The 19,663-nt window shown below is 39.5% G+C and overlaps 1 protein-coding gene across 3 annotated transcripts in view; it reads left to right on the top strand.

The window, feature by feature from the left end:
• The first annotated feature begins 615 nt into the window (after nt 1–615).
• Nucleotides 616–19,663, top strand: part of mtus1a (microtubule associated tumor suppressor 1a) — a 43,325-nt gene continuing 24,277 nt past the window's right edge. For 2 of the 3 annotated variants that reach the window (XM_061927766.2, XM_072912265.1), the window contains exons 1-4: nt 743–849; nt 14,328–16,304; nt 17,191–17,407; nt 18,179–18,394. In XM_061927766.2, coding sequence (XP_061783750.2) covers nt 14,406–16,304; nt 17,191–17,407; nt 18,179–18,394 — 2,332 coding nt within the window. In that variant the 5' untranslated portion in view covers nt 743–849; nt 14,328–14,405. Of the gene's footprint in view, nt 850–14,327; nt 16,305–17,190; nt 17,408–18,178; nt 18,395–19,663 lie in introns of all 3 variants that reach the window. The other variant, XM_061927767.2, reaches the window with a different exon arrangement.

Here is a 19,663-nt window from a genome sequence, read left to right as displayed (position 1 = left end):
GGTTAACATGTTTTTTGAGGATAACATGCTACTTTCCTATTATTTAAAAGCAAATATTACAAAAAAAATAATGGCTTGTGAATAAATAACTAATATATCAATACTGATAAATATTAACTGCTATTACCAGGGGCGCCGCTAGGGATTTTGGGCCCCATGAAAAGAATCTTTACAGGGCCCCCAACACAGTGTCATTATTTTTTCTGTATTATAATTTCATCATCATTAGGGGCCTCTCTGGGCCCTCCTCCATCATGGGCCCCTAGAATCCGTCTCCTTTATCCCCCCTTTTCGGCGCCCCTACCTAGGGATTTTGGGCCCCATGAAAATAATCTTTACAGGGCCCCCAACACAGTGTCATTATTTTTTCTGTATTATAATTTCATCATCATTAGGGGCCTCTCTGGGCCCCCCTCCATCATGGGCCCCTAGAATCCGTCTCCTTTACCCCCCCCTTTTCGGCGCCCCTGCCCCTGAGTATAACCTATTAAAAAGTTCAAAATGGATTCAACTAAGCACCTGCCATTTTATAACCTCTACCACGGGGTCAAAGTCCTGGACTTTGAGCATATTTAAATATAAGAGGGTTTACCATGAATGTGGCGAAGAAAGGAGGTAAACTCTCCCACATGACCACGCAGAAACATGCGACAAAAACGATTCTCGTTGAATAAGTGACGTCATCTGAGGATTTCTTCATTAGGACCTCATCAAGGGCGCGCTCCCGGTGTTTGTGCGCGCGCGCGCCTCTGACAGGTACACACTTTAAAGTCCACTGCTTTGCCTTAATGTACAATTTTTTAAACCACAAACAAAAATCATCGTCTGCCTCCCTCCATCGTCTTCTCGGTAGGCCGTTCTTGTTATCAACTTCACCGTAAATGACTTTGTACATCTTGTTTACATTTTTAAAAAGTTTGGGGAGTGTTTAAAATGTTTGGCGTGACGTATGCTAACACGATGCTAATGTTATGCTAACCTTGTATTAAATTGTTCAAAGGCGCTTAAGCTAACCGAGCCGATAACAATGTTGGTTTATTTTCTAATCACATGCCGACGATAAGGAGCTTTGCCACAATCGCGTGTCCTTTTTGGGTTGTTGTCAATGGTGTATAGATAAAGGTTGATTGGTTTTATGACGCCGAAAGGGACAAGCGGTAGCAAAATGGATGGTTTTATGTAACAATTGCCGTGTTTAGAATGAACTCAAAAGATTTATAGCATTCCCCAGCTATTTGTAGCAGCTCCTTATGGTTTCTGATCTATTTATGGAGTGCACTCGAAGGATATTCCTTCAATTGAGTGCAAGTGGGGCAGCACGGTGCGACAGCGGTTAGTGCATGTGCTTCACAATACGAAGGTCCTGAGTTCAATCCCGGTCTCGGGATCTTTCTGTGTGGAGTTTGCATGTTCTCCCCGTGACTGCGGCTTCCTCCCACCCACCTCCAAAGACATGCACCTGGGGATAGGTTGATTGGCAACACTAAATTGGCCCTCGTGTGTGAAGGGACAAGCGGTAGAAAAATGGATGGATGCATGAGTGCAAGTGTGTGGGTGTTTGTTATGATTGGCAAACGTGATAATCATTTCAGGTGTGAATTAGGATTCGCTCATGCTGGTTTCAGTGGTTCTCCCATGTCCCTCCTACTAGGGCTGGGCGATATGGCCTTTTTTTAATATCTCAATATTTTTAGGCCATATCGCGATACACGATATATATCTCAATATTTTGCCTTTGCCTTGAATGAACACTTGATGCATATAATCACACCAGTATGATGATTCTATGTGTCTACATTAAAACATTCTTCTTCATACTGCATTCATATATGCTACTTTTAAACTTTCATGCAGAGAGGGAAATCACAACTAAGTCAATTGACCAACACTGTATTTATTAAACAGTTATTAAGCAGTGGCACAAACATTCATGTCATTTCAAAACAGAACGTGCAAGATTGTCAGAGACATTTTAAAACAAGCTATTAGTGCACTTCTGTGCATGATGTCCTCAAGCTGACAAATCAAAACAACACTAAATTAAAGTGCACTTTTTGTACAGAACGCCACTACAATAGTTTAAAACAAATAAAGTGCACTTCTGTGCATGATGTCACACAAGATATTTCAATAACTGTCAAATATACATGAGCTACATAATAGGAAATCAAATAGTGTATGTCCTTCGCTATGTGGTAGGTTCCGGCGGATGTTATCTCCTTATGTCGTGGAGTATTTTTTTCATACGGTGTTGATGTGGAAATGGTTGCCTCGGCATTTTGTTGGTGTGGCACCGAACGGAGATGTTGACATGCGGAGTAAGCGCTCTTCATTCTCGAGCAGGTGACCCTTTAAATGATGCTACATATTAGCAGTAATGCTACTTTTTGTAGCAACGCTTTCGCCCCACACTTGACAAATTACGGTTGTCTATTCAACATCTTACCACTTGAAGCCAAACGACCGCCAGACGATGGACCCCCTGCTGTTTTTCTTAGGAATTAATTCTTCCTTCATTTGTTACCAGATTTGCACCTTCTTTCTCTCGTATTACCACTCGCACCACAGCTAACTTTAGCCATGCTGCTACCTCTCTGCTCAGCGAGGGCGTATACGTATGTGACGTATGTAAGAAGGTGCGCTTGTTTAAGTCTCTGTGAGAAGGAGAGACTAGAAAGAGTGAGAAGAGCCTGTAGTGTAATGCCTGCAGCTAAAAGCAACTGCGTGAGAACGTATACTCGAATATCACGATATAGTCATTTTCTGTATCGCACAGAGACAAACCCGCGATATATCGAGTATATCGATATATCGCCCAGCCCTACCTCCTATAAGTACTTGGGTATTTGTTTTGATTCCAAGTTAACTTGGGACAACCAAGTTGACTCTGTTTGCTCCCGTATTAATCAGCGCCTGCACTTTCTAAGGAGGCTCAGGGTCCACGGCGTGGCAAGCAATATCATGATGTTGTTTTATAAGGCAAACATTGAGTCTGGCATCTCCACATGGTTTGGAAATCTGTCTGTCAAACTCAAAACCCAACTTCAAAACCTTATCAAGAGGACTGGTAAAATAATTGCCATGCAGCCCTATGGTTCCCTTCAAGAAATATTCGACAAGACTGTGAGGAAGCAGGGTCTTAAAATCACCCGTGACCCACACCACATACTTCATAGTGAAATTGTGTTGATGCCGAATGTAAACGGTACAGAACAGCAACATACAAACTCAACAGGTATAGATTTTTCTTTGTCCCACTGGCAATCAAAGCACTTAACAGAAAACTACTGTAATAACCAGATGCAATAATGAGTGCAATATTGGGATAGTGCAATACGGGGGGAGTGTAACGTGCACTGTTCACTGTCGTCACTGTATTGTCTGATGAACTGTATGTATGTGTGTGTATGTAAAACATTGTCTCTTGATGTCCAAGACAAATTTCTCCTCGGAGACAATAAAGCTAATTATTATTATGATTGGCACTAAATTGGGCCACTAGGGCCACTAAATTGGCCCTAGTGTGTGAATGTGAATGTGAGTGTGAATGTTGTCTGTCTATCTGTGTTGGCCCTGCGATGAGGTGGCGACTTGTCCAGGGTGTACCCCGTCATCCGCCTGAATGCAGCTGAGATAGGCTCCAGCACCCCCCGCGACCCCGAAAGGGACAAGCGGTAGAAAATGGATGGATGGATTATTTATCATGCCAGCATGCCATTGCTTGGAAGGCCATTTTATTTCTAAATTATGCTCGTGTCACTATGAGAGCCAGAGAAAATATATAGACAGAAAATACCATGTGGTGGAACGTGGCTGCACAAAAAAATCTCACTATGGCATAGATGTTGCACATGTCTCCTGCCTTCAAAAGGCAGTTTTGGTCTCCTGCAGCTTTTGCCCTCAAAAACAAAGTTATGCAATATTAAAGGAGACTATGATGATTTTCCTTTATTCTGACTTTAAAAGGGAACTGCACTTTTTATTTGAATGTTGCCTGTTATTGACAAGCCTTTTGAGAGACAAGAACACATCTTTTGTTAATGCATTCTATCTCGAAAATAAGCGTAAAAAAAGTCCGCTTACAATGGAGCAAATGGGAGCCATGCCGTAATTGCATCTATTGCGTTTATTCCGACCATAAAAAACCCCATTTAATAACCATCCAAAAAGCGGCAATACCCCATATTCCTTTCATGACCTGAATATTAACCAAGTATTAGCTATATTATTATAACCATTTATGTTAAGGACTTACATTTAGCGGCGCATTGCCGTATTGACATTATCAGCTCGTGAGCTGCCTCCTTGCCTCAGAGCTCCATCCATCCATCCATCTATTTTCTACCACTTTCGGAGTTGGAGCCTATCTCAGCTGCATTCGGGCGGTAGGCGGGGTACACCCTGGACAAGTCACCACCTCATCGCAGGGGCAACACAGATAGACAGACAACATTCACGCTCACATTCACACACCATGGCCAATTTAGTGTTTCCAATCAACCTATCCAAAGGTGCATGTCTGAGCTCGTTAGTTAATTATATCTAGATTATAAATCATGCTGCTCACATTGATTGTAAATGATGTGGACATAAACTAAGAAGTTGGTATATTTTGATAACCAGCTTTGACCCAGAGAGGGTGAGAAAGACCCACACAGACTCTGGTTTGCACCCACTCTTTTGCCAAGATTATGACTCGTTATTCATGTACAAAAAGGGAAAAAAAATCAGTGAAACAACAATAATAATATTAAATAAACACCAAAATATATACTGTATTGTTATGGAGACTTATCAGCAGAGGATATATTTCTGTTTCAACAGAAACTACAGTGGCAAAATGACAATAACCTAGCCAAAAGAACAGTGCAAAAGATTTGTCTCACAACACAGACATTCTATGTATTTTTGTTTACCAGTGTGTAACTCGGCAGCATCGGTTGATAAATTAGGAGAAAACAGGCTAAAATAATCTTCTTCGACTGCTCGCCATTATGCTTTTCGCTGCAAATTCCCCTTAATTGTCTACGCGCTATAATTCCGTTGAGAAAATGTTGACTCTGATTGCACATAATAACCCTAAAATTGCCACAAATGCGCCGAGACGGACAGCTATGTATATTTCTGTAAACACTGCATCACGTGTGACGTAAGATGAGTCACGTTTGGCTAATGTTTTGCCATAACCTTAGCCAATTATACGTTATTATACCTAAGCCAGCCAATATAGATGTTCTCTTATGTAAACCAACCAATCACCATGGATTTTCTCTTATCTATGGTTGTTTTCATTCATCCAGGTCATTGTATTCGCTCTGTATTTTTTTGTTTTCCCTCCTAGATTTGCAGTCCATTTGCCACCCCCGCGACCTCTAGAGGGACAAGCGGTAGAAAATCGATGTATGGATTGCTCTCTTTTGTAGCGTTTGAAGGACGCTTCTTCGTTACATGGGTCTAAAAATAGCTCAGCTACAGGAAACACTACTGGTTCAAAAAGGAGCGGCGCTACCGCCAAGCTACTGATAAACGTAGCGTCACTACTTGTATTGCGCTACTGCCAACACTGCACTCGAGTGTTGTTGTTGATAGGAAAAGCTAACGTTGTGATGCGTCTGTGAAATTAATATGCCGCCGTATGCTTAAATTCAGCAGAATAAATACATATTAAGTGTCATAAATGTGCCTGTTACTACTTTACATGTACTTACAGTGTGTATATAAAACGATGAAGGCTTTCAAATGTTTCTTAGAGTGCTTAATAGGTTAAATAGAGCAACTTCCATTAGCTCCATTGTTAGCTGACTTTTGCAATAAAGTTTGTCTAAGTCTAAGTGAATGATTGGCAAAATAAAAGAGAAAAATGCAGGTCGCCTTTAAAAATGCCGTTACAATGTTGGCTATTCATGGTAAATATTACCAAAGCGTCAACACCAGGAGGATCATTCATTTAAGTATGAGCTGAGCTTACGTACATGCAGTTTTGAAAACCTATGACTGCTGTTTTTTTTAGTATTTTTTAACAGTGGGCCATTTGTGACGTCAAAGATTGATTAATATAATCATGTGGTTATTCTGACATGCTCTGTCAGCAAACCTCCTTTCCCTTTGCTGAGCGAGACTGTTGCCACCGAAACTTCTGTATATAACTTCTCATTTCATGCCATCCCGCCTGCTCCATGTCAATGAAATAAATACTACAAAATAAATATGTACTTCCGTGTTTATTTGTCCATGACATTTTGGCCACAACAAAACTGAATTAGCTGCTGAACACTACGAGAAAGACGGCAACGTTACGACTTAATTTGTTGAAACGCAATGTAGGGTAGGATGAAATGTTATTTTCGTCTAATCTTTGCATGCTCATAATAACACCGACGTGTGGCGTGCAGTTACATAAATGCTGGCAAAAGCAGCTTTTTAAAAAAATGCAGCGCTTTTTGGAACGGACACTTGGCAGGTGTACCTAATGATGTGACCGACGAATCTATGAATTGTTTATGAAGTTTATTGAATTGTTTATGAAGTTTATTTCCGACGTGACTGAAAACAGAATAACATTGATGTTCATTTTCAAAAGATACCTTTGGAGAGGGAACGTCTCGGAGAATTTCAAACGCAATCTGGGAATGTCTCCACTAACCAACATCTTGCAGACAGACGGATTCAAAAAATGGGTTATAAAAGTCACTTGACACAAAATTTACACTAAAGCTTATCCTGTACAGTTCATCTGGAACACAAGGAAGTGTGTTAAATTAGAATAATCATAGGTCCCCTTTTAAAAATGGAGACTGGTCAAATACCATGACCTAGCTAGTGGAAAATGGCCTCCCAAAGAAGCTGGTTTCCCTTCACACCACGTAGATCGATTGCCATTACTTTTTCTTGCTAATGTGTGGTTGGCCAGGAATCTGTATTCATCTGCTTCTCTAAGTTGTTAAGGGTTTTGTCAGCTAGCCAGATGGATTTGATTATTATTAGAGGTTTCAATCACGTTAACATTTTAATCTGTCTGCCAGTGTGCATATGTGTTAAAGATGTTTTGCTAATTAGTTGTTTTCACAAATTAATCTTGTCTTGCAGTATAGATTTACTACCCATTGAAAATAACTCAAAACACAGCCATTATTGTCTAAATAGATGGCATTGCAAGTGAGTACCCAAATAATGTGTCATGGTGTGTGGTTGCACGAGTGATGTCAGCGCCTGGGAGCTGTGGTTCATCGATGAATTCCAACATTTATTGTGATAATGTAAAGCAGAGTATGATCCCTTACCATGGGAAGACTGGGCCGCATGTCAGTTTTCCCCCCAGCAGAATAACAACCCTCCAAGATGACAACTGTCTAGCAAAGTAATGTGAAGATGACTGAGTGACCAAGAATGTATCCAGTCCTGAACCCAATTGAGCACCTGTGGGGCTTTCTCAAGCGGAAAATGGAGGAGCGCAAAAGGTCTAAAATCCAACAGCCCCACCCGTGATGCCATCACTGAGAAGTAGAAAAAGATTCCGGTAACAACAGCTTTGGTGTCCAAGTAGATTATGGCAAGGGTGGCCACCCCAAACATTCACTCTTTGGCCACAATTTGAACATTTTCCCTGTAAGCTGTACTCATTTGTGTTGTGTTGTGCTAAATATTTAGGCAATAATTGCTATGTGATTATTTTCACAAGATGCTTAACAGATCCAATAATTTAAGCTGTACTCTCACAGCTCTAAGTTATATTATCATGAAATGGTCACTACAATGTAAGGATATACAAAGTACTCTGTTTAGTATGACAGTGTACATGCAAGTATTGTGATATTTGCAACTTTCAGTTTCAGAATGAAGTAACCATTCTCTGTAGCATCCTTGCAAAGAGACTCAAATGCTTGACTTGTGTCCGGTGAAAGCAGTTGCTTCTGTCAGGCTCATCTCTGTAGTTTTGTTCACATACACTAGATCAGTGGTTCTTAATCTTGTTGGAGGTACCGAACCCCACCAGTTTCATATGCACATTCACCGAACCCTTCTTTAGTGAAAAAATGTTTTATTTTTTTTGGTTCAAATTCAAGACAAAGTTATGTTTTTTTTTATACTAGTGCACAAAATGAACCGTGCATGAACATCACCTTGTTCAAAGAACAAAACCAATACAACAAATTACACACTTGCAAATCAGATGGAAAATTAGAGGGAAAATTGTTTGGGGGTATCCATAATACTTAGACTTAGACTTCCTTTTTATTGTCATTCAAATGTTAACTTTACAGTACAGATATGCCGATAGGGAGAAGTTTTTATTTACACGATTGATTGATTGAATGAAACTTGTATTAGTAGATTGCACAGTACAGTACATATTCCGTACAATTGACCACTAAATGTTAACACCCGAATAAGTTTTTCAACTTGTTTAATTAAGTCGTGGTCCACGTTAATCAATTCATGAGTCTGGTGTGTCTTGACCGCTGCGGCAGAGGCTCTGCCGAACCCCTGAGGCCGACTCACCGAACCCCTAGGGTTCGATCGAACCCAGGTTCAGAACCACTGCACTAGATAGACACCCTTGTGCTGTTTTCTCTGGATTTCCCCAGCTTGACCTGTCCACCTGCTTTAGGCCTGTATCTTGGCTTTTGATGGCTATCACTGTGTGATACTGATATTTTCAATCACCTTGTATCAGAATCAGCTTTATTGTCATTACGCAGGGAAACGAGATTGAGGCCATTCCATACAGTGCGATGTGTGCATGCTAGAAAAACAATGTGTAAATATATAGAAAATATAGAAGTGCAATGAATATAGGGTGAAATGAATATACAGGTAAAAGCCAGTAAATTAGAATATTTTGAAAAACTTGATTTATTTCAGTAATTGCATTCAAAAGGTGTAACTTGTACATTATATTTATTCATTGCACACAGACTGATGCATTCAAATGTTTATTTCATTTAATTTTGATGATTTGAAGTGGCAACAAATGAAAATCCAAAATTCCGTGTGTCACAAAATTAGAATATTGTGTAAGGCTAATACAAAAAAGGGATTTTTAGAAATGTTGGCCAACTGAAAAGTATGAAAATGAAAAATATGAGCATGTACAATACTCAATACTTGGTTGGAGCTCCTTTTGCCTCAATTACTGCGTTAATGCGGCGTGGCATGGAGTCGATGAGTTTCTGGCACTGCTCAGGTGTTATGAGAGCCCAGGTTGCTCTGATAGTGGCCTTCAACTCTTCTGCGTTTTTGGGTCTGGCATTCTGCATCTTCCTTTTCACAATACCCCACAGATTTTCTATGGGGCTAAGGTCAGGGGAGTTGGCGGGCCAATTTAGAACAGAAATACCATGGTCCGTAAACCAGGCACGGGTAGATTTTGCGCTGTGTGCAGGCGCCAAGTCCTGTTGGAACTTGAAATCTCCATCTCCATAGAGCAGGTCAGCAGCAGGAAGCATGAAGTGCTCTAAAACTTGCTGGTAGACGGCTGCGTTGACCCTGGATCTCAGGAAACAGAGTGGACCGACACCAGCAGATGACATGGCATCCCAAACCATCACCCAACCATGCAAATTTTGCATTTCCTTTGGAAATCGAGGTCCCAGAGTCTGGAGGAAGACAGGAGAGGCACAGGATCCACGTTGCCTGAAGTCTAGTGTAAAGTTTCCACCATCAGTAACACAGAAGACGATACATGATGGTTTGTTTGAAACACCAAAGGATACAACTTTTGACGAGCATGTTTTTTCTCATTGGGAATCGGAAAGGTGAGAATAAATGAGGTGTTAAAAGGTAGTATACGTTTTGTAATACTCTTATCTCTTTTTGGAACTGCATTTTGTCTTGCATGTTTAATTGTGTGGCTTATCTGCCTTGACTTCGTTCCCTAATGCATACATAAAGTTCCTTGGTCATGGAGGAAAACCTCCTACCAAGGTTTAACATACTTACCTTATCACCATCAATAACTTTTTTTGGAGGGGGCGGTGTCACTTTGTGTAACTTTGTTTAAAAATAAACCCCAACACTTGTGGAAATTTGTAGATTGTATTAAACTTAGTTATATAACTGTGAGCGCTGTCCATCTCACATTTAAAGTGATTGTATACATGCTTAAGGCTGGGTAAATATTACATTGTATCACACGCACAATATAAATGTTCACTTGGATAAATGTGTGTTTAGTATTTTGGCTGTTTTTTTACCAGAACAATTTCCATTTCTTGTTGTTTTAGAATTGTGAATTGAGAGAGAGAGAGAGAGAGAGAGAGAGAGAGAGAGAGAGAGAGAGAAATAATCAAGTGCTCAGACAAAGTTGTTTTAGTCTGTAGTTAGTGTGCCTTGTCCCTGAGAAGGTTGCTCTCCGGATCACTGCACTTGTTGCAACAGATTGTGCAGGACTTTGCTCCCATCCATCTAGAAGAGTGTTTTCCACATGCGCTCTTTGAGTTTGCAAACAAATGTGTGAGTAAATAAGTTAGAAAGATCCATATAGTATGAAAAAGTGCTATCACAATAATCATTTTTGGTGTTTTTTCGTTTTACCTTAAATGTACTTGAAGCTTAATTAAATGCACATGCAGGAATCTGCCTTCTCCAACCATTCATTTAATTTGACTGGTGATTTGATATGCTCCATCTTACTTTGTCTTTGTTCGTGTAGACCCAGGATTTTTTCTCTACCGGGGTTAAGGGGGGGCTTGGGGTGTGTGTGTGTGTGTGTGTGTGTGTGTGTGTGTGTGTGTGTGTGTGTGTGTGTGTGTGTGTGTGTGTGTGTGTGTGTGTGTGTGTGTGTGTGTGTGTGTGTGTGTGTAAATATATATTTACAGTACAGGCCAAAAGTTTGGACACACTTTCTCATTCAATGCGTTTTCTTTATTTTCATGACTATTTACATTGTAGATTGTCACTGAAGGCATCAAAACTATGAATGAACACGTGGAGTTATGTACTTAACAAAAAGAGGTGAAATAACTGAAAACATGTTTTATATTCTAGTTTCTTCAGAATAGCCACCTTTTGCTCTGATTACTGCTTTGCACACTTTTGGCATTCTCTCGATGAGCTTCAAGCACCTGTGAAGTGAAAACCATTTCAGGTGACTACCTCTTGAAGCTCATCGGGAGAATGCCAAGAGTGTGCAAAGCAGTAATCAGCGCAAAGGGTGGCTATTTTGATGAACCTAGAATATAAAATGTGTTTCACCTTTTTTTGTGAAGTGCATAACTCCACGTGTTCATTCTTAGTTTTGATGCCTTCAGTGACAATCTACAACGTAAATAGTCATGAAAACACATTGAATGAGAAGGTGTGTCCAAACTTTTGGCCTGTACTGTATGTGTAAATATATGTATATACAGTCGTGGTTAAAAGACAATGTCATGGCTGTCTTGAGTTTCCAATCATTTCTACAACTCCTATTTTTTGGTGATAGAGTGATTGGAGCACATACATGTTTGTCACAAAAAACATTGTTTGGTTCTTTTATGAATTTATTATGAGTCTACTGAAAACGTGACCAAATCTGCTGAGTTAAAAGTAAACATACAGCAATGTTAGTATTTAGCTACATGTCCCTTGGCAAGTTTCACTGCAACAAGGCGCTTTTGGTAGCCATCCACAAGCTTCTGGCAAGCTTCTTGTTGAATTTTTGACCACTCCTATTGACAAAATTGGTGCAGTTCAGCTAAATGTGTTGGTTTTCTGACAAGGACTTGTTTCTTCAGCATTGTCCACATGTTCTCAATGGGGTTTAAGTCAGGACTTTCGGAAGGCCATTCTAAAACCTTAATTCTAGCCTGATTTAGCCATTCCTTTACCACTTTTGTCGTGTGTTTGGGGTCATTGTCCTGTTAGAACACCCAACTGTTCCCAAGACCCAACCTCCAGGCTGATGATTTTAGGTTGTCCTGAAGAATTTGAAGGTAATCCTCCTTTTTCATTGTCCCATTTACTCTGTAAAGCACCAGTTCCATTGCCAGCAAAACAGGCCCAGAGCATAATACTACCACCACCATGCTTGACGGTAGGAATTGGTGTTCCTGGGATTAAAGGCCTCACCTTTTCTCCTCCAAACATATTGCTGGCCAAACAGCTACATTTTTGTTTCATCTGACCACAGAACTTTCCTCCAGAAGGTCTTATCTTTGTCCATGTGATCAGCAGCAAACTTTAGACGAGCCTTAAGGTGTCGCTTCTGGAGCAAGGGCTTCCTTCTTGCATGGTAGCCTCTCAGTCCATGGCGATGCAAAACATGCTTGACTGTGGACACTGACACCTGTGTTCCAGCAGCTTCCAATTCATTGCAGACCTGCTTTTTGGTGGTTCTCGGTTGACTCTTGTTCATCCTGACCAATTTTCTCTCAGCAGCAGGTGATAGCTTGCGTTTTCTTCCTGATCGTGGCAGTGACACAACTGTGCCATGCATTTTATATATTGTGTGCACAGTTGCTCTTGGGACCTTAAGCTGCTTTGAAATGGCTCCAAGTGACTTTCCTGACTTGTTCAAGTCAATGATTTGTTTTTTCAGATCTCTGCTGAGTTCCTTTGACTTTCCCATTGTCGCGTTTGTAACCGAGTCTAATGACTGCATCACATGAGCCCTATTTAAATGGGCTCAGAGAAGTCAAAAGGTGTCGTCAATCATAATCACTCACATGAAGTTAAGAGGCCATGCCATGTAGCTAATTTGATTTGATTGTAACTGTTCTACATCACCAAAAATTATAATGTATGTTGCTGTATGTATACTTTTGACACAGCAAATTTGGTCACGTTTTCAGTAGACCCATAATAAATTCAAAAAAGAACCAAACGTCATGAATTATTTTTTTTTTTGACAAACAAGTATGTGCTCCAATCACTCTATCACAAAAAAGTAAGAGTTGTAGAAATGATTGGAAACTCAAGACAGCCGTGACATTATGTTCTTTACAAGTGTATGTAAACTTTTGACCACGACTGTATATCAATTCATACAATGTATTACTTTAATTTGATTTTATATTAAAGACCCTAATTTTTAAGGTGTGGTGGTTAATATTTTGCCATGGTGCCGCAGACTATTATGTACCACATTTTCAGGGCATTTTAGAAGATGTTCTGCAGTGCATCTACAAAGAAACTCATATGCTTAGCCCGCGAGATGGGAGATGCTGGCGCTAACTGCAAGCGCCTGGAAGAATGTTCCAGACGTAAGAAAATGCTTATTGCAAGAAGTTTTTTTGCGTATACTGTATATGAAAAAACGAACGCCATAAAAAAAAAAGAAGAAACGACATTAAACACCGAAACACATACATTTGTTTTGTTTTATACAAATCCGAACTATAATGGCGGACTTGTGCAAAGCTCTTCGGGTAAATCTTTGCATTTGTTATCCGCTGACATAACACTACTCAAATTCCAAATGGCTCGTTTAGATTGGGGTTTGATCTCAAATTTTCGGGACTTATGGGAATCAGAAATACACAAAACAGGCGCCAACAGGTAAAAAAAGAAAGTTGGTTTTGCATAATAGGACCCCTTTAAGTCATCCAGCAGCTTTAAAATTAGTAAATGATATGGCTGAATGGACAATATCTTGTATTTTTATTTTTGGCAGTCCATATATGTTGACAAGCATATGTACGACGGAGCTGTAGAGTGATCAACTCCTTTCTCACTGACCATTTTTGAGCAAATACCATATTCCACATACTTTTTGCATGTATTTAGTCTTGGTAAATCACATTGTGTAATTCTCCGTCCAGTATTGTGGGTGTTCTGATGATCAGTTTATGCTCTGCATTTTTATGAAGACAGACATGCTTAATAAATTGGCCATTGCGTTCTTTATTTTGTTCACTTGAGAGATATTCTCCTCTGCGCACAAACTTAGTAGATCAGATTCGCTTGTGCTATCAAGTTGGCACGTGATTTAATACACGCAAATCTATAATATAGTGTCTTAATCTCATTTTGATGTGTACTGCTGGTGGCTCAAAGTAAACATCTAGTGATTTTTTTTTTTTTTTTAGAAATGTTGTGCAACTACTGAAATGAAACAATAGTGGTAATTAGATATGTGTTAGATGTTGATGTTGCTCAGAAATAATCCCAAGGACCTTTGCATTTTTAATGTAATTTATTCATGAATAATTTGCTCATCCAGCTACTCTTACTACGATCAGCACTGACATGAGCAGGTCCTAAATATAAAGCCTATTGAAGTATATTTGTATCTCTTACTTAAAGCTTGACACAGCAGTAGAAACTAAATAAGCTTTCAATGATCATCTTGAGTGTTCTTATTAATTTTGTATAGATACTGCTGATATATATTTTTTTTGTCTTGACAGATGTTCATTGAAGATCAACTTGCCTGATCGACTGTAAAACTTTGGAATTTTCAAGATATAACCCTATCCAAACCATCAATGCCTAAATCAACATTTGATATGTCTTGCAATGAACACATTGCTACAGTTCCTCTGCCCCACAGGGACATGCAGCTTGTTCTCTCATCTGAGAGTCCTTACAACAATGGATCCCTTTCTCCATCACCAAACTCCTCCAGTAGTGTATCGACTAATAGAGAAACCAGCAGCTCACCAGACATCCACATGCCGGACCATTGTATCACTGAAGGCTTTCTTTTGGATAGCTTGCAAATCACTCCTCCACGACAGGATAATTTGTTCTGTGACTCAAGCATAAGGCTGTCCCAAACATGTATCAACACCCTTCTCGAAGATCATGTGAATTTCTGCAATAAAAACTTGAGCTCCCAAGACAATCAAGAGACCGAAGAGTACCTGTCTTTCGGTTGTAATAAGGGGGATGTTGCCTCTGCTGGGATAGGGGAAGAAAGCCAACAAAGTTCATGTGACATTTCTCAGCATGGATCAACTGAGAATAACTGCTGCTCGATGAGCTCTGGGGAAATGGTGATGAGGAGCAACAGTTTTTGTTTGGCAGACCAGTCCCTTTCTGTGTTTTCTTCCTTCGATGACTCGTCCATCTCACCAGCCACAGCGCATGCCGAATTTCTTGATGAATCCAAGATTTTGAGCACACTCACCTTGCCAGATGTGTGTGAGAATGTAGCTGAGGTGACCCTTGGGAACCCATACCTTGGCAAGACCTTCATCCTGGCAGACAACTGGGAGCTCCCTGAGGAAGACAGTTTGAGTACAGCGCCCTCTCCTGGGGTTCGGCCAGGTGGAAATCCGGGAGATCTTTTTATGACGTTTCTGTGCGGAGCCTCTCCAGATGATAAGAAACAGGTGCAATTGACATGCATGGAAGCAGAGGTGGCACATTTCTCTGCAGAATTCACGCCAGAAAAGGGCACAACCTTTGTGCCCACAATGGCAGTTATGCAAAATAGTAAGACTTCTACACCGGAACCAAACACTGGCACTAAAATACTTCCCTCACATTTAGAATCTACTTGCTTTGAAGATAATGAAAGTCCAAGATCATTACCAGTTGAAAAACAACAAACATCTGTCACTCCCACACAGAATTTGGCTGTAGGATTATCACCGTCTCCAAGCAAAGTAAAACAAAATGAGATTAAGAAGTGTCCTAAATCAGACTTGAGGAATGTAAAATCTAAAGTTGTGACAAGAACTGTGGATTCAAGATCTTCTCCACAACACAAGCAATTGCAAGCACATTTGCACAGCAACCCCATTGGTACTAGATGTACCAATAGCAGAATAGGAAGAGCGGCTGCCTTTTTGCCTGCCACTGCTAGAAGGGAAATAAATGTGCAGAAACAAGTCATTCCAAGGGCTGTTCACTTGGGTGTGACAATCATACAGTCACCCAAATATACTGTGGGGAATGAAAAAGGTAAAAGTAGCATATCCAGCCCAGCAAGTAAAATTGCTCAAACACCGTGTTGCAGCACTGTCAGTTCTGAGAAAGCGCACACAGCTTCAAGCCAAAAAGTAGACATTCCAGCTCAGTGCACCGGCGACCGAATTTCATCCTCTGAAAAACCTTCTGCTAAAAGTGGGAAGAAAGATTCTGAACTGACTCCAAAGAAGCACATGTCAAACAAAATTGAGGTCAAGGCAGGCTCCGCTTTGAGCTACATCAAGACAAGGCATCGATGCTCATCAGAGAGTTTGTCATCTCTACTTCGACCACCCAAGCAAAGGAAAGCTGCTAAGTTCTCAACCACCATTGTATTTCCCAGACATGAAAAACCAAGCAAAACAGGGATTTTAAACAACTCTTCCCAGAGTAAAGTGCCCTCACAGACTGATGTCACAAAAAGACCTGCGGACGATTCCCCTAGAGAAGTTATTAAAATCAGCCTGGTGGTGAGTATAGGTTTATCTTTAATAGTATGAAATGACATATTTTAAAGTACTATTTATATTATTTGAACTTATATGTAAACTACACTTCCAAATATGTTAATTAGGGTTAGCGTAATCAACATATAGCGTATGTAGTTGATACTACTATGATTACATCTATATTTTTTATCGTCAAAATCTTTTTTTCTTTTTTTTGAAATTCATATGTTTATAAACACATTAAATATGTCCCTGGGCACATGAGGACATACGTTATGACCAATGTATGAATAATCCTTTAACTACTTGGTATTGGATCAATACCTAAATTTGTGGTATCATCTGAAACTAATGTAAAGTATCCAAACAGAAGAATAAGTGATTATTACATTTGAACAAAAGTGTAGATAGAACATAATGAAACAGAAAATAACCAGATATTAACAGTAAATGAACAAGTAGATTAACAATCAATTTTTACAGCTTGTCCTTTATCATGTTGACAACATAATTGAATGAGAAATGACAATATGTTACTGCATACATCAGCAGACAAATTACTTATAAGTTGTCTAGTATATTCTCTATTTTATTTAAGGCCAAAATTGTTCTTTGATTGCAATATGGAACATAAGTTTATTGTAACGTAAGATGTTTTGCTAAAATAAAGCTAATAATGCCATTTTTTGTGGTCCCCTTTTATTTAGAAAAGGATCAAAGTATCAAAATACATTTTGGTACCAGTACCGGTATCGGGACAACCCTAATGTTGATACAAGAGCTGCAAAACATTTCCTATACATAAATGTAATCTACAGTTCTTAAAACATATTTAATGTGTGTGTGACTTATACATTAGGAACAACATACAAATTTAAAAAGCTGAGAATCTTACACATCTTTGCAGACAGAATCTGGCAGAGCACCTGGATCCTCTTTGGATCAGACTAAGAGCAAAGCTCGAGGACAGACCGTTCCAAGACAATCCCGAGCAACATCCCTTTTCCAACCTCCAACTGCGAGTCAGTCTATCAGGCAGAGACAAGGATCCAGTTCAAATGTTGACTTCAGGGTGTCTAAAGGGGTAGTAGGCACACCACAGTCTAAGCAGAATAGCATTGCAGGTAAAACAATGCTAATGTTGCATTTTGTCTTTTGTTATATAACTTTTGGCAGGAAGTCTACTTGCTGTAGAATACTATTCACATAGACTAGTAGATTATTGCTGCAAGTATTTAGTTTGTTTTTAAGCAGCTTCTCCATTAGAGGGTGATATTTCCCACTTTTAATATGAGGGCTGCATTCTTCATAATGAGCTGTCTTATCTCCGTGTGCTTGTTATGTCCGTACAGCTTTCTATTGCTTTTCATTGTAAGAGGAGTCATAGGGAAGGAAGATAACTCTCCCTCTCCCGAGTGTGTGGAAAACATGGGAAGGAAAGGGAGGTTTTAAGCTTTGCAATGCTGTTCCACTAAAATGTTAGAGTACTACCTCCCATACACAGTTCAGCTTCCGGGACAACCTACTTAAGTTGTAATTGTATTGTGTTGTAAGTCTGACATGTTGGCTGTAGTATGTAACATTGGTAAGTTTTCTATTTTTATTTGAAGTATAGTTATTAATAAAGGCAATATTCATTTGTTCATCAACAATCTTTTTTTTTTCCACTACTGTTTCTAGTTTCTTTACTACTATTGTTTAGGTTAGGTTAGACAGGTACAGCACTGTATATATCCCAAAAAAGGAAGATGCTCATTCCAATCAAAAGGTTATTGTAAGGAAATTACATTGTCTATATTTACGTCAACTCTGTTTTAGTCATTCCACCTTTTATGCACATGTCCAATCTAAAAAAACATTATCCTACTAATCTTCAACTTTTTATTTAATAACAGGCAGTCAGAGGACTCAAGCAACAGGAGAGCAGTCCCTTGCACCAGCCTCATCTGCAAGTGTTAAGTACCAGCTGAATGGACCCCGACCTGCTCAGACTCCGTCGCGCCCCTCTCTTATGGGGCCGCTCCTTACTCCTGCCTCTAGACTACCTCGCAAGACCTTGTTGACATCCAGGAGCCAACATGTAGGCAGTGTTGGCAGTGACCAGAATGAAGGTGCAGTGATTACACATGGTGGATCTTTTTAAAGTTTTACATAGGCTATTCAATGCCTCTGTTTAAATATGTTAGTATGAATTCAGGTTCATGCAGATTGTTTTTAGGGTGAAGTCAAAGCATTTTCTGAACACTTCTGGGTGTGAACGAGAGGGTTCTATATCGTGACTCGCTGAAAAGGGGCGGCGTGGCTCGGTTGGTAGAGCGGCCGTGCCAGCAACTTGATATCCTAGTCACTGCCGTTGTGTTCTTGGGCAAGATACTTTACCCACTTGCACCCAGTGCCACCCACACCGGTTTATATGTATTTTACATAATGGGTTTCACTATGTAAAGCGATTTGAGTCCCTAGAGAAAAAGTGCTATATAAATATAATTCGCTTCACTTCGCTGACGGGCAAATCCTCTAAATAGGTCCTCATCTGCCAAAAGAGAGATACTTGATCTCAGAAATGATCGGGTCCTCCCTCATTTATCGCATTTATCTTTTATTAGTTCCAAACCAAACAATGATAAGTGAATTTCTGCAAAGTAGTAGTTCTCATTCATAAATCAAATATTTTAATAGTTAGAACGTAAACAACTGTTTACAACCTTCTAAATATGGTTTGTAACTTTATTAGAACCCTCTAACATTGAATACCACTCCTATAGTCACTTTTGTATTTGATTTGCCCAATATAGTAGACATATTAATATAAAATAATACATATACTATGTTACATATATGACATAAATAAGACTCTACAGCAGAGATGTCAAACTCGTTTTCATTGAGGGCCACATCGCAGTTATGGCGGCTGCCATCAGTGGGCTGCTTGTAACAGCGAATAATGTATGAATTTGCCTCTGGATTCCATTAATAGTTTTTGTTTTTTTAAGTAGACTGTCGATTTTACAGTAAAAACTTTACATTTACAAAGTGTTACTGTAAAATAGGGTTGTTTTTTTTCTTACAACATTTTACGGTAAATATCAAAACAATACCACTGTTTTTTTTTTGTATTTTTACAGAAAAAGCTGGCAAAAGCTAGCTGCTTAGTTGCCAGAATTTTACTATTAAATTTACATACTTTTTTTCCAACATTATATTGTTAATGGAAAACAGTACAAGCTCTTTTTTTATTCTGGCAACTGAGCTGCCAGTTTTTCTACCGTTAAAAAAAAAGTACCGTCTTTCCATTTACAGTAATACATCGTTAAAAACCACCGTTGATTTTACAGTCAAAAACTGGCAGTTCAATCAACAGAATTTTAACGCAAATTTTT

This window comes from Nerophis lumbriciformis, linkage group LG35 (assembly GCF_033978685.3).
Source record: "Nerophis lumbriciformis linkage group LG35, RoL_Nlum_v2.1, whole genome shotgun sequence".
Lineage (NCBI taxonomy): Eukaryota > Metazoa > Chordata > Actinopteri > Syngnathiformes > Syngnathidae > Nerophis > Nerophis lumbriciformis.
The sequence above is the reverse complement of the archived record's forward strand: the minus strand, read 5'-3'. Positions and strand labels throughout refer to the sequence as shown.